Source organism: Macaca nemestrina, chromosome 4, assembly GCF_043159975.1.
Source record: "Macaca nemestrina isolate mMacNem1 chromosome 4, mMacNem.hap1, whole genome shotgun sequence".
NCBI lineage: Eukaryota > Metazoa > Chordata > Mammalia > Primates > Cercopithecidae > Macaca > Macaca nemestrina.
This window is the reverse complement of record NC_092128.1, coordinates 185,492,747-185,519,547: the sequence shown is the minus strand read 5'-3', so window position 1 is coordinate 185,519,547 and position 26,801 is coordinate 185,492,747. Positions and strand designations below refer to the sequence as shown.

The 26,801-nt window shown below is 50.8% G+C and overlaps 1 protein-coding gene and 1 long non-coding RNA gene across 9 annotated transcripts in view; one reads left to right on the top strand and one right to left on the bottom strand.

Annotated features, from left to right (window-relative positions):
• LOC105472578 (solute carrier family 37 member 1) overlaps positions 1 to 26,801 on the bottom strand; it is an 82,498-nt gene that overhangs the window by 7,386 nt on the left and 48,311 nt on the right. For all 7 annotated transcript variants that reach the window (XM_011725956.2, XM_011725955.3, XM_071095759.1 and 4 more), the window contains 8 exons: positions 20,008 to 20,088; positions 15,022 to 15,153; positions 11,676 to 11,766; positions 9,866 to 9,928; positions 8,953 to 9,038; positions 7,897 to 7,945; positions 6,719 to 6,792; positions 5,318 to 5,396 (listed from right to left, as the gene is read on the bottom strand). In XM_011725956.2, coding sequence (XP_011724258.1) covers positions 5,318 to 5,396; positions 6,719 to 6,792; positions 7,897 to 7,945; positions 8,953 to 9,038; positions 9,866 to 9,928; positions 11,676 to 11,766; positions 15,022 to 15,153; positions 20,008 to 20,088 — 655 coding nt within the window. The remainder of the gene's footprint in view (positions 1 to 5,317; positions 5,397 to 6,718; positions 6,793 to 7,896; positions 7,946 to 8,952; positions 9,039 to 9,865; positions 9,929 to 11,675; positions 11,767 to 15,021; positions 15,154 to 20,007; positions 20,089 to 26,801) is intronic.
• LOC139363013 (uncharacterized) lies at positions 2,244 to 14,281 on the top strand. Of its 2 annotated transcripts, XR_011622855.1 has the most exons (4): positions 2,244 to 2,543; positions 6,420 to 6,515; positions 11,594 to 11,814; positions 12,848 to 14,281. It is a non-coding gene; the product is annotated as an uncharacterized lncRNA (long non-coding RNA). The 2 variants fall into 2 exon arrangements; XR_011622856.1 differs by lacking the exon at positions 6,420 to 6,515 and having other exon boundaries at positions 12,848 to 14,280.

Below are 26,801 nucleotides of genomic sequence, written 5' to 3'. Positions count from 1 at the left end.
GAAAACAAAATAAAGTATCCCCCTAAATGCCCAGGGGCTGCCGTTTAAGAATGTGTTCTATAGCAGCTGGTGCATTTTACCAAGAGGGACTGAAATGAATCCTGATAACATGTAGGATGGCCTGTTTTGGTAGACGCATGGGAAAAAGCATGAAGAATTTCCACCAAGCTATGAACTGACATTCAATCTCTGAGAGAGAGAAGATAACCAGGGTATTTCATGCCCTAGACATTCATTTTTTTCAAGTGTTCACAAAGTGCACTTACTATTTTATAATCCCAGGAGCAATTGTATGTTTTTTTTTTTTTTTAATTCTCAGAACTTCCAGGTAAACATGGTCGGCTACTCATGTGTTATCTCCATACCTCTCAAGCAACACGAACTGCACCATCACTGACTTTTAAAAATGATAAATCCTCCCACCGAAGGGCACGTGGTTTTGGAAGACAGACGTAGAAGGGCTGACAGCTAACACAGCCTCCAGTGTTCCCTGCTCCACTGAGCACCCTCAGAGGGAGATGGCACAGGGACACCTGGAGCAGAGTCAGGCCCAGCGGAGCACACGAGACAGGGGAGGGGAGGGCAAGGAAGGAGGAGGATGGGCGGGGGGGAAGGGGGTCAGCAAGAGAAAAAGGGAGCATGGGTTGAGTCTTTTTTTTTTTTTTTTTTTTTTTGAGACGGAGTCTCACGCTGTTGCCCAGGCTGGAGTGCAGTGGCGCGATCTCGGCTCACTGCAAGCTCCACCTCCTGGGTTCACGCCATTCTCCTGCCTCAGCCTCCTGAGTAGTTAGGACTACAGGCGCCCGCCACCGCGCCCGGCTAATTTTTTGTATTTTTAGTAGAGACGGGGTTTCACTGTGGTCTCGATCTCCTGACCTTGTGATCCGCCCGCCTCGGCCTCCCAAAGTGCTGGGATTACAGGCTTGAGCCACCGCGCCCGGCCTAGTCTTTTATCACAAACTGTTAGCTACATTCCCTCTGCCGCACCTCGGATCCCAGGTCTCTCTTCTCATCCTCGCTGATAGAGACTCCTGATGCCCCCGTGCAGGAGAGCGCAGCTTAACCTGTGGGGGCACTAAGCCCAGCTCAGGACAGGGATGCCACCTAACAGGCAACAGGGGATCTGGGGAAAGACACCAGCTTCCACTAAGCAGCCACCCATGGTCCCACGCCACGGCAAGGATGTTGGCAGCTGGACCCAGGCTCCCCTGGGCACTGAAGGAGTCTCTTCCTCCAGGTTCCACAGGGTCCCTCTGCCTGGAGACCAGCAGCCAGCACACTGTTCCCACAGAAAGACTTCAAACCGCTATGCAGGACCCCTTCTTCCATGGGAAGTGATGAAGGGGCAACCAAGGTCTGCCCTGTGTCTTGGGAATACCGCAACGCAAAAGCAAGCAAGCTGGCAGGAGGGAGCTTGGAGGAGAGGAACATTCCCAGGAGCTCACAGCACCCCCAGAGAGTCAACAGAAGACTACATTGAACCTCATGACACTCCCATTTTTTTTGTGTGGCTGAAAACCTGTTACCAATTTCACATGATTCAATCTAACAAGAAATAAAACAGGATACCCTGAAAGGGCAGAGAAACATCAGTGAACACTGAAAATATGGCAGGAAAAGTAAAATGTTCGATACAAAGGTGGAAAATACAGTCAAGAATCTCCTTGAGAAAGTGTAAGAAAGAACAGGGAGATGGGCAGGAAGGGAAAGAAAGGAAAGTTGAAGGATTAATCCAGAAAAGCCTACATCTGACTAATCTGTTTTCCAGAACGAAAAAACAACTCAGAAAATGGTAGGAAAACTTATCAAATGAATAGGGGCCCAATTCCCCTAAAGCGAAGGGCAGGTGTTTGCAGACTGAAGGGGCCACCAGGTGCCCAGGACGGTGGATGAAGAAAGGCTCCAGGCGTAAGGAAGGGAACCTGGAGATTTCTAAGAGAAAAAAGGTCAGAAAGCAAGGGCTGGGGTCAGAATAATGGGGGCTGGAAGACGGGGGTTCTGAAGAGAAGGTGTTTCCACGTCTGCATTGCCTCAGGCGAGAGCAGAATCCAGACACCACTGTGCACTTGTAAGCTTGCAGAACGCACCTCCCCTAACTCCAGAAGCTACTAAGAGACAGTTTCCACCACAGGAGGGGTAAACAGGGGTCTAGACTGCTAGGGCTGTGTTGAGGGCAAGAGAAGAGGGGGACTCCCAGCACCGTGGTGACAGGTGCTCTGGGGCAAAGCTGCGCAGTGGGCGGAGTGAGGCTGATGGTGTGAGGAAAGGGGTGGGGCGGGGCAGGATGCCGACCACAGTGCAGGGAAGGAAGAACTTTGTCGGAAATGTGGAAAAGAGGAAGAGAGGAGATGTGTTTACTCACCCGGGAAAAAACAAGATGTTTCTATTGAGGGTGCATAATTAAAGTTTCTTTCTTGGCTGGAAAGTGAAGGGCAGGAGTGTGGCCAGTATAACTGAGGGGGAGGGAGCCAGGCCCCCTCTTCCGTAAGAGGAGCACAGCTGAGATGTTAAGAGGATGAACCAAGAAACATGAACATACACAGGTAAGCAGAGAGAGGCAGCTGAAATTGCTGCTTCTAGACAGACAGGGCTGGGGAGGGGGATGGAACGCCACTGTACAACATAATAAGTTTGTAGGACTGTCTGGCTTCTAAGGTACATTATGTTTTACTTTGATACATAAAAATTAACTTGAAAAAATGCAGCGCTCTATTTAATTGCTCTGCATGAAATGCACAGGAACGGCAACCTTTGCGATTCTAAGGACTGCAGACGCCCCAGGCGCACACCGTGTCAACCGACCATATGGCACTTGGGAGAAGGCAGGGGTGACTTACAATTAGTCATGCTTTGCCTCCACCCGAGTCAGTGCCAAGGAATGGACGGTGACACTAAGTAAGCATGCGGGCAGCTCCCTCGGGAAGGGCCTTGGCTGACATGGTGGCCTTCCCACTGGAGCCTGTACTTTGTCTCGCTGGGCAGCACGCAAGGAATAATGGAAGGAATAATGGAAGGAATAATGACTGAGGCGTGGTGGTGGGGGTGGGCAGGCCTGAGTGCCATTTCCATGGTGACCATTTACTGAGCAGGCAGCAGGCACTGATGGGTGGTAGCGCCTGGAGGAATTGGGTCCTGGTCCCGCCTCTGGTGTAACGTAGCAGCCATCAAGGTGGGCGCAGCAGCTCCGTGGACAGTCAGGACTTGGTGCAGGTTAACAGAAGGCCAGAGGGGGTCCGGCGTGCGTGCCACCTTCCTTGTGAGTGGGCCAAAGGCATTCAGAACTGCGCCTCCCTTCCACCCACTCGGGGGCAGTGGCGGGCAGTGGCCTCTGTTCACAGATGCAGAGTCCCTACCCATAGCCACAGACTTCCGCTTCCCTCTCATTTTGAGAAGAATATGAAGAAAAATGTGTTTTTTCACCTAGTTCATGATTTCCCTCTTTTTTTACACTGATGCTCTGCTTTAAAGCAGCAGTCGGGGTTTTGCCAGTGGAGCGCCAAGTCAGCTTTTAGAACAGGGTTTCACAGCAGTCAGACCAAATCGCAGACCGCAGGCCACTGGGGCACAAGGCCAAGAGAAGGCCGCGCAGTCACAACGTCAATCAGAACCGAGCTCAGCCCTGCAGTCCCCCGACTTCCTACTGAGATGCCCAAGAGAGAAGATCAGAGGGGTGACCACCGCCACCACCCAATACACTCAAAGCCCCTCTGGATCCAGTGAAATGAAGGAACCAACATTAAGGGCAGAGACAAGCCTGGTCTGGTCTCACTTTGGTGAACAGCAAAAGCCAAAGCGTGGCTTTCTGAGCAACGGCCACCCTGCCCACTGCTTCTCAGAACAAGGCAGTGGGTCACATGAAGCCAGCCCTGCCCCAGAAACAGCAGCAGCAGCAGCGTGGAGCTGGGGTTCCCGCCAGCCAGGGGTGGGTGGGGCGCCTGGGGCCTGTCCGGCCTGGCTCCTCACTGTGCACTCAGCCGCGTGGGCCCTGGCTGTGATTCTAACTGGGAGCAGCCCGTTCAGTTCAAAAACCCAAGCAAATCCCATCCTCCTGGAGCTTCCGTTCCAGTGGTGGGAGAGAGGAGATGAAGCAGAGGAGTGCACTAAATCCCACTGCGGATGGGGAGAGTGCTCCAGAGAACAGACCAGGGAGAGGCGGCCTGGCGGCCGGGCCAGAAGGGTTCCCCCGTTCTCAGCAGGTGGTCCCAGGTGGTCTCGCTGACAGGATGACATCTGAGCAAAGACTCAAGGCATGAGGGAGTGTGGCACGAGGTCACCTCTGGGGACCTTCCCAGACACAGGGCATGGCCAGAGCAAAGAGCCCGCACAGGGGCCAGCCTGGCCTCTGGAGGAGCAGCAGGGAGGCCATGCGGTGGGAGGGCTCTGCATTCTGCCATCACTGAGACAGCAGTGGACACCCAGAAACGTGCTGTGGCTTCCAGCCTGCTGACACCAAGGCCACGGGCAGCCAAGAGCAACATCGGCGCTCTGCACGAGCCCGCGGGAAGGCTCCAGTGCCAGGTTCTGGCTGACCTGGGTTTACTGAGCCACCTTCGTCTAGCAAACACTGGGCTTTACTGCTTTGAGAACCCCACGCAGCAAGTGACTCACCAGGTTGGCACCCCAGGTCATTAGCTGTGAGAGCCACACCTGGCAGCCCCCCGTAACCTCCCACATGTAGGGAGGACCCTCCTGATCTTCACCTGACAGGTGTGGCAGCTCCTGATCTTCACCCGACAGCACAGCCACTGCGTGTGCTGCCCGTACAAGGGCTCAGGGAAGGCCATGGCCGTGCTGTCAGGCTGCACATGGGCGAGGAGACTGGTGCTCTGCCAGTTCCCACCTGCCTGCTCCCTAAGGGAATGGGTTGCTTATCCTGCCACCTTTTTAAATTCCAGAATATGCCACTGAATTCTCTTCAAGAGCTTCGACGATGCCGGTAACACTCAGAACCCTGTATGCTTTTGGACCAATTAGTTTTTCTGTAATAAGACTCTGCCTTTCTTGAGATGAAGGCAATAAATAATGAGTGGACCTGAGTTAGCCCACGGGCTGTAGTCTGCCAACCACTGCCTCGGGTGAAAACCTGGACACACACAGCGAGTCACACGCGCATCTCCCTGAAGCCACCCGGGCATGCACGACCATCTCTGCGCCGTGTCCCCTGCGCCGTGTCCCCTGCTATCTGCTCGTACTGTAAGAAGCCGGCCCACCCGATGTTAGCGGTGCAGTTGGAACCCTGGGTACCTGTTCACGAGCATGTGACAGTGTGATTTCCACTAAGACACCAAACATCCCAGAGCCAAAACTCTCTGCGCACCTACAGAGCCGGTCCCGTCGATGATGGCGGTCACGGTGGACAGGGCGTGTGCGTTGCCTTTCAGACTTTTATGAGTCCCCTAGAAGAGAGGAAAAACAGATGTGGAGCTTGTCTCCATAGCATGAGAAGTAAACCTAAGCCTCTGTATGACCATTTACTCGAACTGCTCTGCAGAACAATTCAGCGTGAGGTATTTCCCATTATTTAAACTCCACCCCAAGTTTGCCTTGGAGAGTTAAAACTTCAAGGGTTTTTAAGAGTCAAAAATCATCAGAAATGTTTGGTTCTAGTTACAAGAACCTTAGGATTCTCTTCAAATAAAAAAAGTTTGTTCAGCACAGTCCTGCTCCTCCCTGAGGCCCCAGAGCAGCCAGTGTGAGGTGTGAAGATGTGTGACACGCGCCCCTGCCCTGAGCTGCACCGGCCTTCCTTCCCAGCACCCGCCTTCCTTCCCAGCCACGTCCACATGTCTGCTGGATTCCTCAACAGGCAGGGCCTTCCTGGGACCCCTGTCAGATGTCTCTGCAGGACCTGAAATTCAACCTGATTGATAGCAAACGCCAGGGGAAGAAGGGAGGAGGGGAAAGCCGAGAAACCAAGGCCGGTACGGGTCCTCGGTGAGCAGTCGCCAGGAGCTCCGGTTTTGAAAATGTTGCATAGATAACAGGCAAAAAGCACAAATTGAGGACAATAGGAGGGGGAAAAGATCAGGGGAAACAATGCCTGAAAGCCTAAAACTATAAAAATGAACCAGCGTTCAAAAAAATAAATGCTTGTATATGCATGTAATACGTATATAAAATAAAGAACAGAACACACAATATGAAAATCATCCAGAACCTGTGTATTTTGAAGTCTAAAAAATAAGTGAAAGTCTCTCCTCTGCCTCTATCCCATGAAGGCCGACCACTGCTAATGGTCTGATGTGGATCCTTCCAGAACTTTCCATGCCCATGCAGACACAAGTCTGCATGCTCACACACACTCAGGCAGTTTCAGGACACGCCCAACACAAAGGTGACCAAGGCGGGGTGTGGTACCTGGATGAGGAGGGCCAAATCCCCCAGCGCCTCTTCCCGGCCCGGCCCCTCTCTCTCTGCAGAGGTCTCCAGGACAGGACCCCTCCCCTGCCCCCTTGGAGTGAAAAGGTGCCTGAGTCATGAGGATGGCGCCCAAGAGCCTTTTGTTGTGCTGAGCGGTGAGTTTCGCGCCAACCTGCCCGTGATTCTAGAAGCATGAGGAGGGGGGCAGGTGCAGGAAGGCTGGAGACCACAGATGTAGGTGAGCTGCCAAAAACGTGCTTCTGCAAATACGGTTTTACTAATGGTAACGGAGGCCACTTTTGTCATGAATGGCAAATGGGGTGCCCACAGGGCCAGCGTCTCTCCCAGCTCTACTCACCAGGTCGGCAGAGACGGCGGTGGTGATGAGCGCGTAGGGCCCACTGACCAGGGCTCCGCTGAGCAGCAGCATGGCTGTGGGAGGCAGAGGGGCAGAGAATGGAAGCACGTCCTCTGGAGAGCCCCACATGCATGGGAGCCGCCCGAGGTGGGCGCCTGGGGAGCACAGGGAGGGGGTGCAGCAGAAACAGCTTCCTCTAAACTTGTCTAGTAAGGCGCTAAAGCATATCGTACCCTCCCTAAGACTCAGGCTCATCCACCCTTGAAGGACAGCAGCTGCCGCCACGAGGGAGTGAGCACAGGCCGGACCCTGGGCCTGACCCGGGCCTGGGCTGGCCCCTGCTTCATCTGCGGCAGAAAGGCCTGCCTCTCCTCACCCACAGCTGCTGTGGTGCTCGCTGAGGGCAGACTCCCACCCTCTCCCTGGACCACGTGGCTTCCTAAACTCTCCTCTAGGCTCACACTCAGGTGAGGAAGCTTTTGGCCTGAGGGGTCACAGGAAACTCCGCTTCCTCTCCTGGGGGCAAGCTGCCTTTTGGATAATGTTTAAGGGGACCACACACATCCCCACTGCTGGCTGGTTAGGACAGAAAGCATACTTTTAAGTGCTGGAGGCATAATTTGATAGCATGGCCTGCTGGGTGTTCAAGATAGTCCTCCAAGGTTATGCAACCACTCCTGGAGGGCAGCTGGCAAAGCTGGGAGGAGGTGGCTGGGGGGGTCACTTGCTGTGGCTCCCGGCCGGACCCTGCTCAGGTCACACTGCCAGGTTCCTGGCTACCTGACGCGGCCCAAGGGCTAGACTGGGTTGCTCTCACCACCAGGGGTGCAGGTTGCAGGTCGCAGGCTGCTGCAGCCCCGCCAAGGCCTCAGGAGGGGCTGACCTCAAGGTCACCTCTGGCTTCTCCACTGAGTGCCCAGGGCCACTGCCCCAGACCAGGCTCGCACTCTCCCGGCTCACACTGAAACCCGCAGACTGGCAAGCCTTGTGCTGGGGAGGGGAGACCCTGGCCTCTCCAGATGGCTTCACCCAAAGAAGGACATGGGACAATTTTAGCCACACCATGTGCTCCAGTTAAACCAACTCAATGCACCTGTTGATTTTAATATTTCATCTTGCCAGTTGTGTGAACTTTAAAAACGTATGTGAAAGAGAAGCAGGAAGGCCTCCATACTCACCGATGGTGGCCTCGAGCCCCATCTTGCTGATGGTGGAGAAGATGTACAGCTGTGGACATCAAGACACAAGGTCAAAGCTATGGCTGGCTGCAGGCAGCACGAGATGGCTGGAAACCTACTTCTCAAAAGCCCGGCGGGTGATTCTCAGGCAGCCATCCCAAGAGTGGAAACCCCTGAAAAAGAGTGACGGCCACGCCCCCTCCCGTCTCAGGCATTGGGCCTTGTCCCCACCACGAGGGCTTTGGACCAAGCACTCCGGGCGACCTGGGGAAATCTGCAGGGTGCTCCCACTCTACATCTCCAGCCAAGGGCAGCCTTCCGGAGCTCCTGATTTGATTTGAGAGTCTGACTGCCAAGTCCTCAGGCTTCCCACCCCCGATGGCAGCAAGGGGCCCACCCAGGCATTTCTTCACTCAGCATTCTTTCAGGGTCTGTGTTGGGCCATGTCCAGGACCCCAAGATGGCTGAAAGTCAGCCCTTGTTCTGGGGCTACTGGAGAGGCAGACATGCAGAGCTACAGCGTCCACTGACAAGCCTGTTACCTCTAATGTTACGATGATAAAAACAGTAAGGATGTGCATTGTTTCTAACCCACGGCAAGATGGTGCTACTGACATCCCATTTTCCAGATGAGGGAACTGGGGCACAGAGGGGGATGTCATCGCCCAAGGTCAGGAGCTACGAAATGCTTGAAAAGTGCTATGCACCATGTGTCACAACGAGAGGGGTCAACGATGCCTAAGAGGTGGCGGAGGTATCGCGGACCCCAAAGGATGGGCAGGAGCTTGTCTGGGGCAAGGGGGCACCCCAAAGCGAGGAGCAGCTTGCGCACAGCCCATGCTGAACCAGCAGCAGCTGTGCATGTGGGGGAGGGAGCCTGGTGGAGGCCCGCAGGTGCAGAGGGAGGGGTCAGGGGACAGGAGGCACGAGAGGGTATGAAGTGGGCTTGTCAGGAAAGTGGAGCACGGGACAGAAAGGAGAGGATGCTGGCTGGTGGGGAGGACAGTGCAGAACTGTCTGCAGGCTTTGGGGCCCAGGGAAGGCAGCAGGGCTGACCGTGGGGGCTGCGAGCAGCAGCATCAGGCCGCAGGTGGAGGCCCTTTTCTCCAGTCGGTCTGAGATCACACCTGCCAGGATCCCACCTGCAACGGAGAGGCGGGCTTCAGGCGCTGACGTCCCAGGGCATGAGCCCACGGAGAGGAAGCAGAACTGCAGGAGCCCGGAGAACGGCCTCCTCCTTTCCCAAGCCCCCCTCTCCATGCATCACGGGCAGGCAGGCTTCTCACAGGCCTGACCTCCCCACAGGCCTCCATTGGTTGTGGTCAGATGTGAGAGTCTTGGAGACATCTGTGAGTTCAGGTTTTAGACCAGTCTTGAAGCCCCTTTACCTATCAAGGTACTAAGGTGGCCAGTCTGTCACTTGCCCAGGAGGCATGCTGCTGCTTTTTTTTTGTTTTAGTTTTGAGATGGGGTCTCACTCTGTCACCCAGGCTAGAGTGCAATGGCATGATCACGGCTCACTGCAGCCTCAACCTCCTAGGCTCAAGCCATTCTCCCATCCCAGCCTCCCAAGGCTGGAACCATAGGCTCGAGCCACCACGCCCAGTTATTATTATTTTTTGTAGAGAGGGGTCTTGTTATGTTGCCCAGGTTGGTCTTCATAACAAGAAGAGCTCAAGCGATCCTCCCAACTTGGCATCCCACAGTGCTGGGATAACAGGCGTGAGCCCCTGAGCCCAGCTGGCATGCTGTTTCTGAGGGAAGCTGTTCAAGTGCAGAGTCAGGGCCCTGGGGAGGGAGGGGAGACCATGAGACCACCCCCAGGTGACGGCCTGACCCTCCTGGGCTGGGTCCACTCAGGGGATACGAGACCTTGGGGAACCCTGCTCCCTCTGAGCAGCGAATCAGCTCAGGGATCATGCGCCTTGTGAAATTATTGCTGCAGCAGAACAGGTCTTAATGAACTCACCAAAGATTCCGCCCACGTCAAACAGGGTGGAGAGCTCCCCAGCTTTCTTGGCATCAAGGTGATCTATTAAAATGACAACGGAGTGTGAAACAATGAGGATCTCTTTCATGCATCACAGTGACACACCATGGCAGAACAGGATCCATGCACGAGACTCCAGTTCCATAAGCTTGATTGACACCAAGGAGCAATTAGCAGTTAACTCAGATTTAAAAAACAAGTAACATAGAAAAGATGAAAACACTCTTAACCAAAAACCGTGGCTTTCCTCTGCTCAGTCTAATTAGCCCACCTTTGGTTCAGAGGCCCCCCAGGGGCCCCTCCACCATGAAGCTAGATTAACACAGGACAGAAGTGGGGGTGTGGAAGGAGCCTGGATGCTCGAGCGTCCTGTCACATGTGCTGTCTGACCACATGACTTTAGAGCCGCAGATGAGGACACAGAGGCCTCCCAGCACCAGCTCAGGGTGCCCTCCACTAGATTTTGTACAAGTTCTGGGCTTTAAGGTGGACTGAGCCAGCCGTGCGTGAGAAAGGAGACTGGGCTTTAAGGCGGACTGAGCCAGCCGTGTGTGAGAAAGGAGACTGGGCGGCATCTGGGGCTGCAGGTCAAACCTGGCCTTTCCGAATCATCAATGGCACGGACGGGAAACTTTGCTTTTTTCAAACAAAATGGCACGGACGGGAAACTTTGCTTTTTTCAAACAAACTGGAAATGCCAGCAGTTCAAGACTCAAGTCCTGAGAATGTCGCCCCTTTTGCAACCACAGGGGAAGAAGGGAGAAAGAAGGCCCAGGCTGTGAGCAGCTCACCGGCCGAAGTGAGGCGCGGGTCACGAGGCAGGGAAAGAACCTCAGGATCCGAGGGCGCTCCTTGCTGCCTCCCCACTCACTGGTCCTTGGGCAGGCCCTGTCCCTGCTAGGCTGTGGGACAGTCCCCACACCACCTCCTCAACTTCCCTCCTGGGGTATTCAGCCTCCAGCCTCGTGCTGCCAGCATTCTCCGCTGGTGGGATCTGCATCCCCAGAAAAGGTGGTCTGCGCTCCTCGGCCTCTCCCATTCTCAAAGGCCTCCTCTTTGAGACATCGCCGGATCCTGCCCCTTCCTGACGGCCTGGTGTCTTCTTGTCTTCTCCTTCCTCTCACTCTCTCTGGCTCGCTGGGCGAAGAGCCCTCCACGTGCTCCTGGCCCATCCCCGCTTCCTCTCAGCCAGGGTTCTGGTTTCCCCACTCAACGGCCCCTTCCCTTAAGCACTCTTCATCCCCTCGTCTGTCCTGTGGTCACACATGACACGGGGGAGCATGTTACTATTTCACTGGCACGTTTTCTCATAATCTAGAGCTGCAGCCACCGCGGGGCTTCCGAAACGTAAAGCAAACTGTTGGCCCTGCCAAAAATGAGAAGTTATCTCCCAGAAGCCATTTCCAGGTCAGAGTATTAGGGATTTCTTCTCTCAGGTCCCCAGAGGCCTTGCTTCTGCTCACTGGCTGCTATGATCCAAAGTTCAGTGTAGCCCACATTTAAACGCAGGCGGCCCCAGAGCAGGAAGTACCTCATGAATTGGTAGCCCTAGCTGGGATAGAACGTGTCAACCGTTAAGCCCCATAAAGGTTACCATTATGGCAATACAGTTTGCATATCTGAATTCTTTTTAGCCTATGTTTCATCATAGTACTTTATTCAAAAGTGTGTCTCTCAAATCACCCTTTGTGACCTTGTGTTTCCAAGACTCTAGAAACCAGCAGATAGAAGAGAGTTCAGATCCCAGTCAGTGTGCGGAACTTAACGTGTTCTAGCAGCGGATACTCACCCACATTCGTGATGTACAGGGGCAGCCAGAAGAGGAAAGTATAGCTGACCAGCTTGGCGAACAGCAGACACAGCGAGAACTCGATCACGCCCTGAAAGAGAGAGCGGTCGGGCGTCTTCTCCAAATGTGGAGCCAGCAGGTGTGTGTAAATATGCAACAGAGTTAAATATGACTTCGCTCCCATAAAGACATCCTGTCTTTGGTCTGGCTTTAGCACCTCCAGACACGTAGTGGGGAGGGTGCTGCACTGCTGTGTGGTGCAGTGAGGATGCGGGAACTGTGGGGCACTCACCCCAGCAGGTGCACCAGGGAGGGGCAGGACCCCTGACAGGGGTGGGGCCACAGCTGCAGCTACTCTACTGTCACATGGGGTGCAGGCCCAGTGTGGCCAGATTTTCTGCTTTTCAAGTGAAGACAGAAAGCCCTATTTATCTATGAAATTTCTGAATTTTGAAATGGAGACTACCTATTTTTTTTTTTTTTTGAGACGGAGTCTTGCTCTGTTGCCTGGGCTGGAGTGCCGTGGCCGGATCTCAGCTCACTGCAAGCTCCGCCTCCCGGGTTTATGCCATTCTCCTGCCTCAGCCTCCCGAGTAGCTGGGACTACAGGCGCCCGCCACCTCGCCCGGCTAGTTTTTTGTATTTTTTAGTAGAGACGGGGTTTCACCATGTTAGCCAGGATGGTCTCGATCTCCTAACCTCGTGATCCGCCCGTCTCGGCCTCCCAAAGTGCTGGGATTACAGGCTTGAGCCACCGCGCCCAGCCAATGGAGACTACCTTTTAGGATCAAAACCCAGTGTCTTTACATCAGAGTAGAGTCAATGAAAACATGTACGGGTTTGATTTTCATACGACATCGGCTGGAAAACGTAGCTATTAAAGAAGTTCTCGTATAGCCGGGTGCAGTGGACTGAGTACTGAATGGCTCCTTCTTCTTCCCTGGAACTGAAATCACTGTAAATTATAAGGCCATCTGGAAACACACAGATCAAACAATTCCGACCATTCTGTCAGCACACAGGCTCACAGGCTACTGCATCCCGCCTGTGAGTACTACAAACCAGTCCGCACCAGGGAAAACAATGAGAAGAGACACGTAGGTACGAGTGAGGAAATCGAGTGGTGGGTTCTGTAAAATGCCTGTTTGTGTTTGTTTCATGTCTACTTTCAGAAAGAGGTGGCACTTGTGAGATAAAAATTCCAGAGGCCATCTGAATATTCAGAGTGAGAAATCCAGTAACACTGTGGTGCTGAATCCCCGGCTGTCTGTGCACTGAAAATCAACCAAAACGGGGGCCGGGGGAACCCAGTGCTCCACTTCGCCAAGTCATTCTAAAATGAAACGAGTTGATGTCTTCACAATTGATGAGGATGTGTGCGTGTAATTTATCGTATGCCTTTCACGGGCCTGGCATTGTGCTTAGCAGTCGTTAAATGACCTCCCTTCATCCTCAGAACAACGTACGGTATTACCCCAGGGATGGAGCCCATGTGACAGATGAGGACATGGAGGCTCACAGTGTGCCACACTTGCCCGGAACACCCAGGTTGGTGGTGGCAGGGGGAGGCTTGAGCCGGCCTCTGAAGCCCATACTGTCTATAACTCCACTACATAAAAACCTATATTTTTATAACTAGTGTGCACCCTACTTTAGTACAAGTATTTGGGGGTAGCTACAGAGGAGGGTATAGCAGAAAAGGTCACTAGTTTTTATTAAGGACACAATTAAAAACAAATCTTTTGACTTAAACCTAGCAGCTTCCACAGGCCGGCATGCACAGCCCTTTCCCCATGAGCTGGTGTCACGCCTGGGCTGGGACGTTCTTCTCTGGCTGAACACTGGCTCCAGGGTCTGCCTCTGCAGACCCAGTTTCTCCTGGGCACTGGAATCCTTTCTGTTCTGAAGTCCAGGTTCTCCCCAGTCTTTAATTTCTGTGATATGATTTTGAGGTCTGGGTTGCACTGCTTGTGCTTCCAGCCCTGACCTGCTGAGGGGCCTCGGGCCTATGCCCTGACCCTCTGCCTTTCTCTAGGTCGTGTCAGCAAGTGAGAGCTGTGTCTGCTCCCTGGTGCTCTGGCTGTCAGTGCTGGAGGGCACGGCCTGGACAGTTCCCCCAGACAGCCTGCCCAGCCCACATGGCAGGGTCTGGTCTCCCTCCCGTGCTCTCGGCTCTCTGCCCCCATCGGAAGAACACAGCCTCTCCACACCCTGCGCACGGCTCCTTAGATTCTCTGCTGAGGGAGTCCATGAATGTAATAAAAACTGAAAAAGCAGCAAGAAATCTTACAGTGCCCGTCCTGCTCATCTGCTCCAAGTTAGCTCGTCCTCAAGACTGATCACCCACTGTGGGGCACGGTGGCGCCCTTCTAGTCTGGAGGCAACGCCAGCAGTATAAGCGAGGACCAGCCCGGTCCAGATTCTGACTCCAAGGCTTCTCCCGCCTGTGCTGCTTGTTCTTCCCTTGGTCCCTGCATCCTCCCTCTCACTCTTGGAATCCTCTGTTCACCACGCACAGGCAATCAGACCATGGGCTGTGGCACTGAAGGCACTTTTTTTTTTTTTTGAGACAGAGCCTCACTCTGTCGCCCAGGCTGGAGTGCAGTGGTGTGATCTTGGCTCACAACCTCCACCTCCTGGGTTCAAGCGATTCTCCTGTCTCAGCCTCCCAAGTAGCTGGGATTACAGGCGCCTGTCACCATGCCTGGCTAATTTTTGTGTTTTTAGTAGATACGGGGTTTTGCCATGTTGACCAGCCTGGTTTTGAATTCCTGACCTCAGTTGATCCACCTGCCTCGGCCTCCCGAAGTGCTGGGATGACAGTGCCCGGCCCAAAGGCACTTGAAAGGGAAAGAGAATCCAGCCAGGCTTGTGAAGGCCACGGCACGGCACTCAGTGACAGCACCTCCCATGGGCTCACGCTCAAGGCCTGTGGGAGGGCAAGTGTACCGGGGAGGGCCGGGCCACAGGGGCCAGGTGGCACAGTAGTCAGGGCCTCAGTTCCCCAACCTGTCACGTGGGGAGGCCCAGGGCGCCAGGCTTTCCGTTTTTCCAGTGAAGGCAGGGAGCCCCATTTTTCTATGAACCTTCTGAATTTCTAAATGAAGAAAACGAATTTCAAAAACAATTTCAACATGGTATGAGGCAAACCAAGTATCACTGCAGACATATTCAGTCCTGAAGCTACCAGTGTGCAGCGTCCGGCTTCGGCTACGGATTCGAATCCCCGGGTTCCATAACCACAGATCGCTTTGTAAGCTTAATCATCAACTGACCAGACTTCCCACAGCCAGCGCAGCAGCCCTTTCTGAAACTTCTGAAACTCCTCCTGGGCACGTTTACTTACTGGAATTTTCAAGGCTCCTGTGAAGCTGATGGCGGCTGTGCCACTCCCGCCGTCCCCGGGGAGAATGACGACATGGTTTGGGTGGATGGAGCCCTTCCCATCTGACAGCAGCAGGCACTGCATCTCGGGGTCCTGGAGGCAAACCCATTGGGAACAAAAGGGAAAGGTGTTACCAGCTGGGCAGTCTGGGTGAAGTGGGGCCATGCTTCCTAATGACGAGGGTGCCTGGCGGCTCTCTCTTCCACTGCCTTGGAGACATCCTGGGTGACATTCCTACGTGGCCACTGCGTTACAATGATTAGCATTCATGCATTTTCATGAACAGCTAGGTACACAGATCCTCGGAACCAGAAATTCTAGGAATCTATTTGCAAAAAATAATTTGAAAAGTAAGAAAATACGTATAAAGTAAAATGGATGTCACATCATTGAGAAAAATTAGAAAATTCAAATACATCCATACGAATGACATCTTGCAAAAAAAAAAAGGTTGGGAGATTTTAATGACAGGAAAATGCTTATGACACATTAAATAACACATCATTCAAACCTGCATGTCATTATAACCTCAAATAATGTTTAAATATCTACATATATAACTAGGCAACTATAGGATCTATTTCTAGAAAGAAAGCAGCTAAAATCTAAGCCAACAATGCTTGTCACTGAGTGGTAGAATTATGTGTAATTTTTATCAAAATGCTAATAAGAAATTCTTTACATGATCGTGTATTTTTTAGGAGCTCACAATGGCCATATATGACCAGAAACATTATTTTAAAATACACCCATTCTGATATTTATGAATTCTGATCGTCTAGATGTCTCTAAAGGACAAAGTATACATTCATTAAAGCAAAGAAGAGTGATCCCTAACCTAGAGTGGGATTTCAAGTCAGAGCAAGGATAACATAAAAATAATCTTAGCCTGGGCCACACAGTAGGACCTCATCTCTAGGGAAAAAAAATAGTGGAATGTGGTGGTATGCGCTTATAGTCCTAACTGCTCTGGAGGCTGAGGCAGGAGGATCACTTGAGCCCAGGAGGTTGAGGCTGCAGTGAGCTGCGATTGTGCGGCTGTACTTCAGCCTGGGCAAGACCCTGTCTCAAAAAAGAATGAAAATAAAATAAAAATGTTCTTCATGAATGAACTATGAGGTTCAAGGTCTTACAAAGAAATGCATCTCAGACCTTTCACAAAATCAAACAGCCTTGTGGTACTTATCTCACTATAACCTGTTTTAAGTTGGACTAAAAATGTAGTTTAATTAAAAAAAAAAAAAGAAAGAAAATGGTAATGTATTCCACATTCCCCTGTCCCTTGATATTTATAATTTTCTTCCAGTGGAAAAAAGAAATTTGGAAACCGGGTGGCAGGTGGGACTGAGTGCAGCCCAGTGTGGGCACCCAGCGGGTGGCCTCGGGGGCAGCTCAGTATCTACGTTCCCCCAGGAAGCCCGGCTTCACGGCTAGGACTCTGGCATGGAGAGCGGGTCTCTGATGAAGATACTCACATGTGGCCACATAGTCAGGTGCTCTGGAATGAAGATGACAAGCCTGAGTGCAAATGCCTAACATGCTTCCGATGATAATTCCATCATGGCATGCGAAAACGAAGAATGGCGACTGAACTTCAGAATAAACTTTTCTCTCATGAGTTCTGCTAATCGTCCAGTTTAGGAAACTGAATCAGTAATGCTCTACTGTGGCTAAACACTGGAGTCTTCTGTGGGGGGCTTTGAGAAGCCCCGAATTCCCCCAGCCCAGCTGAAGCAGTCCCTGGGGCAGCCCCAGGCGAGTTCCACTCATAGCAAGCTGAGGGCTACAGGACTTCACAGGCTGTTCTGTAGGAAACAGGCTAAGCAGTGGGTGAAATGCAACCAGCTGGAGAAAAGTCAAGTGGAAAGAGGCCGCTTAGGCAGGAGAAGCGCACCCTCTGACCCACACAGAAGTGACTGCAGGTCGACACAGAAGATCTACCTGGCCTCAGGTAGGACCCAGATGCACAAGGGCCACCCACGGCCCTTGCAGGATTTGTGAAGTGCTCCAGGGTCCACTTGCTGGGCTGGTTTAAAGCCACAGACACAGACCCTCTGCTCCTTATCTAAGCAGCAAGGAGCCCCCTAGACAGACAGAAGGCTCTGTTTCTGCTGAGAGTAGGCCCTGTGCTCACACCCACTCATCTTAAACAGGACTTGCAGCCACCACGCCCCAGTTGCTTACTTCTGGAGGAGATGGGAAAGACAGTGTGGGGCCATGGCTGGTTTTCCAAAACAAACAGGGGGCTGCTGCTGCCTCCTCCTTACATAGCAAACAAGAAGCCACCAGGGGGACCAAGACAAGGCTGGAGGCCAAGAGGCACCTCTGCCTCTAAACAAGCAGTTTCCAGTCTGTGTCCCAAGAGCCCCAGATGGGATCTGTGGAGCCCCTGGCGGGTGTGGGGGCTTCTGTGGCCAGTGCACGCCACGCTTAGGGATTACACTTTCAAAGAGAAAAGGGCTCCCTCTACTAAAACACACACACACACACGCACAACAAAAATCCACACAGATGCACGTGGGGGGACTGTGTAATAATGACCGCTGTATCTAAAAATGCTAAGCTCACCCCGCTACCCGATGCTGTCCACAGCTTCCCTTAGGAAAGGCCATCGCAGAGAGATTTGTGGAGTTCCCACTTGGCGTGCAAAGTACGCGGTGGAGTCACATTCAACCTCCAAATACCCACTCCGCGCTCATGCTGTGTTTGGTGGGCCCAAAAGTTCTTGAGCCACAGTCAATCAGAAGGATCCTCAGAGATGTCAAGGAGGAAAAGTGACAAGTGACTACAGGGACGGCAAGTGCAACCGCCCCCAAAACAATCCTCTAAAATGCCCATGGGGACTTGTGGGCTTGCCACATGGCCAAGTGACAGCAGAGCCTCATTCTCTTTCCCACATTTGCTCCCCACCCCACAGCTTTCTTTACACGTCTCTTCACGAGGCCACTGAGAAAGTGCCTGCCATGTGACATAATTTAGCAGCTGTCTGAAAAGGAGTGGAGGTCAGGGGCCCAGTGGTCACTCTGGGAAAGGGGACATCCAGGGTGTCCAGCCAAACTCGCGGGGCACTCTCCCCACTGACCCTGACCCAAATGCAACGGCAGGCCTGCCGAAAGGGGGCGCCACGCAAGCGCGGCCAGCACGTGCCCGGTCGTGGTCATCTGAAGCATCACCCTCAGCCTGAAACAAGGCCTGCCAGTGCCTTTACTTATGTAACTGGCTCCTTGACAGCAAGTTCGTAAACAGCCTTTCTTAGAAGGGCCCGGAAAAGGAAAGAGAGAAGCTATACTCAGAAGCCAGGGCTAGTTTTATGGGTCAGTTACTACACCAGAAGAAAGGGCCTGTGGTCTTGATTCAGAGCAGGTGGCCAGCTTCAGTATCATCAGAGAGGGGCCACAGTCTTTTGGACACTGATTAGGACATGATTTGTTTAAATGTGAATTCAGAAGTACAGATTTTAAAGCATTTTGGTTGAATTAGTCACTGCCTGCGATCTCCTTAAAATCCAAGAACCCAGATGCATGAGACATCATTTTTCCCTTTTCTAATATCTCAGCCACCACAAATAAATTTCCCCAGTCAATAAAAAAGTGAGACGCATGTTTAGTACATTAATCCTTTAAGCCATTTGATTTAAAAGGTAGGGAGAGCAGCCCCTCACACATGCCGGAGGGGGCCCTCTCCCAGAGGAGGCCCTGTGTCTGTAGAAGGTTAAACCTGATTTAGAGGCCGGGCGTGGTGGCTCACGCCTGTAATCCCAGCACTTTGGGAGGCCGAGGTGGGTGGATCACCTGAGGTCAGGAGTTCAAGACCAGCCTGGCTAACATGGTGAAACCCTGTCTCTACTAAAAAATATAAAATTCAGCCAGGGGTAGAGGTGGGTGCCTGTAATCCCAGCTACTTGGGAGGCTGAGGCAGGAGAATCGCTTGAACCCAGGAGGCGGAGGTTGCAGTGAGCCGAGATCGTGCCACTGCACTCCAGACTGGGTGACAGAGTAAGACCTTGTCTCAAAACAAAACAAAAAACCAAACCAAACCAAGACAAAACAAAACAAAAACTCTCATTTAGAAAGAGAACAGCTTATAACTTCAATGATTAAACTCAAATTTAAAATGCCTGCTGTGTCTTGGTGTGGTCAGCTAAGCAGCAGCAATGGGAGGAGCTTCTACAAGGATCGAGGATGGAAAGGGTAGGGGACAGGAGGCTCAGGTGCCAGCGGTGGGCAGAGCCTGCACTGAGGGCTCCCCACTACTGCAGAGGACAAGGCAGATTAACTTAGCATTTCTGTGTCCCGAATTCCTCATCTGTGACATGGGGGAAGGGGAGATGCCTCTTTCTATTACCTGCTTCTCCTTTACCTTTTCTGGGTCCCATGATGTCAGTTTTCTGTGTGCACCTCATGTGGCCAACCCACCATGCGCCCCTCACCCTGACAGCCTCTGTGCTCAGGCACCTGCAGACTCTCCCTCCAGTCTCTCACAGCCAGGCACCTGCAGACTCTCCCTCCAGTCTCTCACAGCCAGGCACCTGCAGACTCTCCCTCCAGTCTCACAGCTCTGTTCCAGCACTGTCTGCCTAGGGAAGCCTACCCCAAGGCCAGCTGAAAATAGAGCCTGCTCAGCCTGTCTTCCTTGTACTTGGCACCTCTTGGGGGACATCTCTGCTTGCTTTCCGTCTGCACCAGCACCACCCCCCACACCTGGAATAGTGCCTGGGACATTGAAAGCTGCGGAGCTGCTGAATGAATGAATTGGTTAAGTGTAAAATCCAAAGAAAGCCAATAAGGGCAAACTCAAATTTTACTGAAGAAATTCAATGAGACCTAATTTTTTTAAGACCTGGATGTTTGTGACACACGTCACATAGGCAGAGGGACAGAGAGAGCTGACGAGGCTCAAAGGAGTTTTCCTGCAGCTCTGACATTCTAGGAAGTGTGTGTGACTTACCAGAGGCCTGTTCTTTTCGGTCTTCAAGATTTGCTTCTGGAGTCTCAATCTGTTTGTACCATTCTCAGAGCCTTTTGAGTGCTGGGAAAAAAAAAGTTTCATTAGAGTAATACTGATTCAACAGCTAGAAATTAAACCTGGCTTTACTGTAGCAAGGATACTTACTATTGTCCCAAAAAAGCTACCAAGAGGACATAAGACAACTGATTTAAACAGAGTAATGGTTGGTCTCAACACTCCAGACTCTCAGATAATAGAATGTGAAAATCAAATCCTTTCTTGAAGAAAGGGCTAAGACAGAGGTGTAACCAAATGTAAAAATATCCATTAACTTTTCTTAATGAGTGTGAGATTGTTTCAACGGTTTTGAAATGAAAAGGCACAGAACCATCTTTCCGTTTAACACGTGAGGAACACCTGCCCTCCCTAGGCCAGCCGATTGCTCCTGCAGGAAGAAAACCCTCCCTACGGAAGGAGAGTGTGGAAGCCCAGAATGTGCTCCACAGCCCCAGAATGCGCACCTGCCGCTAGCGGGTAGGGGTGTGGAAGGACTCGCTGAGAGCGCCAAACCTCAAAATCATTTCCAAATTATCTCCTGTTACCAAGTGAAAAGTGAAGAAATGAAGGCAGTTTCTTGGGCACTAGAATAAACGTACCATTTCCTAATCATTATTTCTGTAGGGCTCTATGTAGAACCCCTTTTGAAGATAATTAATGGTATAAAAATAATTGTTGAAATTCTCTAATGGTAAAATTTCATTTTCTTTAAGAAATAGTCTAAGCAAACTTCCTTTAAAATAAGGAATTAGTCTGTACTTAGAAAGATGTTATTCAATCACTCTAGTACAAATCGTAACAAAACAATTTCTAAGGCCTAGAGAGGCCCAGGCGATTTAGATTTCTGGCACTAGTGCTGGATCCATTTGAGAAGAAAAAACCACCAGGCTCGCACGCCACCTGTGAGATCTGCAAGTAGAGATCTGTGAGGCCTCCAAACGGCGGGAAACACGGGGAAGACAGAGCATGGGTTAAACTTCGTTCAGATGGACAGTTAGATCCCACCCTTTACATTTCGAGGCATTTCCCCTGAAAAGGTTTTTGAAGGTTAAGAAAAACTACTGATCTTATTACCTGAAAATGTAACAAACTATCTTTAAAAATACATTTGTTTTGTGCTCAGATGGAGCGCAAAGCCTGCCAGGCTAGGGGTGATGATCTGGCCGGTTCATCCTCCGACCGTTCCAGGCAGAAGCAGAGATGGGCTCCTGCTCCCCAGCATTTGGGCCCCCCGCAGCGTGCAGAGGCCGCCAGCATTACCTGGGCCCTCTTCTTTCTGCTTTTCAGCCAGGAACGTGGGTGCTCAGGCAAAGCCTATCTTACAATTCCTTTTCAGTTTGATGTGGTCAGCTAAGCAGAAATAATGTTAGGAAATGCTAGGAAGTCTCCTGAAAGGGAAGGGGCCTGTCCCTAATTTCCTTTCCCTCCTTCCTCCTGGCTGGAATACAGACGTAATGGCTAGAGCTCCAGCAGCCACGGACCAATCATTCACTCATCCATTCAACAAATAACTATTAAGCATCAACTCTGTGCCAGGCACTGTTCTAATTGGTTGGAATATATCACCTTTGGCATGAAGCCATGCACAGGGGAAGAACGAACAGACAAGAGGTGTCTGTGTCCCTGGCACTGAACACACACACCCCACATCATCCTGGGCTGGCTCTCTCTAGATTTCTTGAATAGAATAGAGAAATACCTTCCAATCTCGTTTTGGTCACTGCCTGTGGGCTTTTCTGTTGCTTGCTGCTGAACACAACCCCAACTAATATGAAGATATTAATAAAAAGCATTAATTTTGGCACAACTGATACAGGGTTTTGGACCCAATGAGGTCCTAGATTAGGGCACAAAATAGATACCCTAAACCTAAGTAACCTAGAAATAAAATATAAATCAAAAGAGCAAGTCCCCATGGCTCTTCAATAGCACAGGGCAGAAGCATCAAGAGACACATTCTTATTAGCACCCTCAGACTCAAGGCAAATGGTAAAGAATTGAATACTCTCTTTCATATTAATTGTGATTCATTTGAAACAAAAACTAATTAGAAAAATCAAATCTGGATCCGATCAAGGTTTCCAGTTTACAGGAGATACAGGGGATAGAGGAAAACGTGAAACACACCCCAGGCACAAGGTCAGCAAAGCCTCAAATGTGGGAAGCTTGGCAGAAAAAAATGACCATTTTTTATTTTGACAAAAATAATTCAAAGGAGAATAACACCAAACCAAAAAACCAAACATTGAGGTCTTATAAATTAGAAGAGGCTTAAGAGGCATATTAAATTCACCAATCACAAGAAGTGGACCTTGCCTAGGCCTTGCTTTAAACACGGTGCAAAATCATTTATGAGACAATCAGCAGATCTGACCACTGAGTAGTTGTGTGATAACAGAAAGGATTTAGATTTAAAAAATTTATAATAGCATTGTTGAGAGAGAATTCACATACTGTACCATTCACTTATTTAATGTTCACAATTCAGTGGTTTTTAATCCAGAGTTTTGCAACCATCACTACAATTTGAGAACATTTTCATCACCTTAAAAAAAACCCATACCTATTAGCAGTCATCCTCCCTTTCTTCCCACCCTAGTGCCTGACAACCACTCATCTCCTTTCTGTCTCTAGGTTTGCCTATTCTGGACATTTCATATGAATGAAATAATATAATATGTGACCTTTTGTGACTGGTTTCTTCTGCTTAGCATCATGTTTTTTGATGCTATTGTAAATGAAATGGCCTTAGTTTCATCTTTGGATTGTTGATTGCTAGTTTATAGAAATACAACTGATTTTTGTATACTGCTCTTGTTTCCTGCAACCTTGCTAACTTGTTAATTCACTCTAACCATTTTTTTTTGAGGACTCCTTATGATTTTCTGTATAAAAGATCATGTCATCTGCAAAGAGAAGTAGTCTTACTTCTTGTCCAATCTGCATGCCATTTATCCTTTTCTTGCCTAACTGTCCTGCCTGCAGTACGATGGTAAATAGACGTGGCAAGAGCAGGCCTCCTCGTCTTGCTCCTGATCTTGGGGGAAAGCACCCGCTTCACCATTAAGCTCCGGGGTGTGGGTTTCATTAGATGCCTTTTGTCAGGTTCAGGAAGTTGCTTTCTGTTCCTAGTTTGTTGAGCGTTTTCACATAAAAGGGTGTTGGATTTTGTCCAATGTTTTTCCTGCTTATACTGAGATGATCATGCAGCTTTTGTCCTTTATCCATCAATATGGAGTATTACATTAATATTACTTGTTAAACCAACTGTGTATTCCTGGGATAAATCCCACTTGATTATGGTACATAATCCTTTTGTAGGTGGCTGAATTCAGGTTGCTGGCATTGAGTTTTGCATCTACACTCATAAAAGATACTGGTGTACAGTTTTCTTAAGAGGTTTTAGTCTTTTGTTATTACGATAACACCTCGTAGAATGAATTAGGAAGTTTCCCCCTACTTTTATTTTTTGAAAAAGTTTGTGAGCAATTAGTATTAACTCTTCTTTCAACGTTTGGCAGAATTTACTAGTAAAGCCATCTGGTCCTGGGCTTTTGAGTGAAATTTTTAAATTAACAATTCAACTTCTTTACTTGTTTTAGATCTATTCAGATTTCCTCTCTCTCTTGAGTCAGTTTTGGTAGTTTCTGTCCTTCTATGAATTTTTCTGTCTATTCTAAGTTTTCTAATTTGTTGGCATATAGTTCCCTCATAATCTATTTCATTTCGGTAAAGGTGGCAGAAATGCCACCTTTCCTGGTCCTGATTTTGGTTATTTGAGTCTTCCTTTATCCTTGGTCAGTCTAGGTGCAGAATGATCAATTTTGTTGATCTTTCCAAAGAACCAACTTTCGGTTTCATTGATTTTTTTTCTACTATTTTTCTATTCTTTGCCATTGGTTTTTAAGTGTGATAATGGTATATCACATTTTGTTTCACATAAAAGGGTCCTTATATTTTGGAAACATACTGAAGTAGTCAGAGACAAAATATTAACATGATTGCTATTTGCTTGCAAAATACATCAGCAAGAGGTGGGAAGGGGCAGTATTAGAAGGGGCGTTTGAATCAGATTGGCCAACTGTTGGAAACCTGGGTGATGGGGTACAGAGGGGTTCATTATACTGTTATTTTTACCTTTTTATATGTTTAAAGTCTCCATAACAAAAACTTTGAAATATTGGAAAACATTAGAACTTTATCCTAAGAATAACACTTCCACATGGGAACTTCCCAGAACAAGTCAGCATATCTGAAATCTCTTACAAATGCATTTTGCGCCCATTTGTGATAAAGGGAAGATACTACAGAAGGACAGCAGCTATTGGGACATTGGCCAAACTGCCCTCAGCTCCCTCAGGAAGGCCTGTGACAAGGGTCTTGTCAGTGTCCTGCACAGAGCAGGTAACATTCCTGCAGGAAAAAGAACTTTGGGGCTGTCTGCAGAAGCTAATGAAATATCCCCAGGTATCAGTCATCTCGCCCTCTGCGAGCAGCCAACACGGAGAGGAAGGAGGACGAGAAGCTGTTTCTCTGGACCACCTGCCCCATGGCACGTCGGGGACACCTGGGCACCATGGGATCTCAGTGAACTGCTCGGAGAGGATTTGAACAAAAAGAATGAAACACAGGCTTCAGCCCCAAACTCATACACACAAAAGAGCAGAAGCAAAGCCCCTCGCTTAGATCTCAGTGAACTGCTTGAAGAGGATTTGAACGGGGAGAATGAAACACAGGCTTCAGCCCCAAACTCGTACGTACAAGGAGCAGAAGCAAGGCCTCTTGCTTAGATGTGTTCTCATATTCCTAAAAGCTGTGTGTGAGGAAGACCCACCCCTCCCCCAAACCCCCTGCACGCCTGCTTCCTATTCTCAGGCCTGGCTGCCCCTGGTGGGAAAAGCTCTTCTTAGAGGGCAGAAGATGTTCCAGGGTGGAAGGTGTGTGCTGAAGTTCTCACCAGTCTCGAGACTGGTGATCCAGGCAGCTTTAAGCTACTTCACAGCACAACTGTACAAGCTTGGAAATTGAAATTCATGCTCGTGGCAGGAACATGGCTTTTAAAAACATTTTAAAATATCAACTATAGTTTTAAAAACATCATATGGTGTTTGACCTTCCTGAAGGCACTGGTTTGCAACTTTCATTTTGTTTCTTTGTTTTTGTCATCAAGTATCAGAACCCTTCTTTCCGTATGAATCATACCCAGGAGCCCGATGTATTAAAAGACAGAAAGAGGACTCTGGCTCCCTCTCCTGCACAAGGCCCGGTGGTGCTCCGGGCGCCGGGACCCAGAGATGATCCAGGCCGGAGGGGCTCACACCTTTCTGTGAGGGTGACAGAGATAGACCAGATGAACTGGTGAGGATTTCACATGGGGTGACATGGAGCCACTGGACTGTGTCATGCAGGGGCTGATGTGCTCTGACGTCTGTTTCAAGACAGTCTCTGCAAGTGAGGTGTGAAGAAGAGATTCTGGGGAGCAAAGTGCATCGTTCTAGGAAGCTGATGAGCAGTGGCTCGGGGGAGAGCTGACGGTGGAGACGGGGACCAGGGTGTGATGAGCAGTGGCTCGGAGGAGAGCTGATGGTGGAGACGGGGACCAGGGTGTGATGAGCAGTGGCTCGGAGGAGAGCTGATGGTGGAGACGGGGACCAGGGTGTGATGAGCAGTGGCTCGGAGGAGAGCTGATGGTGGAGACGGGGACCAGGGTGTGATGAGCAGTGGCTCGGGGAAGAGCTGACGGTGGAGACGGGGACCAGGGTGTGATGAGCAGTGGCTCGGAGGAGAGCTGATGGTGGAGACGGGGACCAGGGTGTGATGAGCAGTGGCTCGGAGGAGAGCTGATGGTGGTGATGGGGACCAGGGTGTGATGAGCAGTGGCTCGGGGGAGAGCTGATGGTGGAGACGGGGACCAGGGTGTGATGAGCAGTGGCTCGGAGGAGAGCTGATGGTGGAGACGGGGACCAGGGTGTGATGAGCAGTGGCTCGGAGGAGAGCTGATGGTGGAGACGGGGACCAGGGTGTGATGAGCAGTGGCTCGGGGAAGAGCTGACGGTGGAGACGGGGACGAGGGTGTGATGAGCAGTGGCTCGGGGGAGAGCTGACGGTGGTGATGGGGACCAGGGTGTGATGAGCAGTGGCTCGGGGGAGAGCTGACGGTGGAGATAGGGGCCCGGGTGTGATGGGCAGTGGCTTGGGGGAGAGCTGACGGTGGAGACGGGGACCAGGGTGTGATGAGCAGTGGCTCGGGGGAGAGCTGATGGTGGTGATGGGGACCAGGGTGGTAGAGGTGGAGGAGGTGAGTGTGTTTCCATTCCACACCCCCTCACAGAGCAGAACTGACAGAACATGGCCAAGGATGGGGTGCGGGGCTGAAGGGGCATTGGGCTGGCTTCTTGGGTCTGGCCTGTCCACAGGGTGGACTGCAGCTTCCTGACTGAGACGGGGGATGCTGGGGGATCGGTGTGTTCAGAGGTAAAATCAAGAGATCTCTGGTCGTGTTGTCTGAAGGACACCCAGACATCTCCGTGGGAAGGTTGAGTGGCGGTGAAATCTCAGATTGTGGAGTTCAGGGGAGGGGTCACTCTGGGGACAGCATGGGGACTTGACATCAACGCACCTGGGGGCGCTAAAAAGCCCGGGTGCACGCTCCTGCAGTGAGTGGGCAGACAAGGAGAGAGGAGGCCATGAAGCAGCCTGGGGGCACCCCCACATCTGGGGTCTGACACTCGGCACAG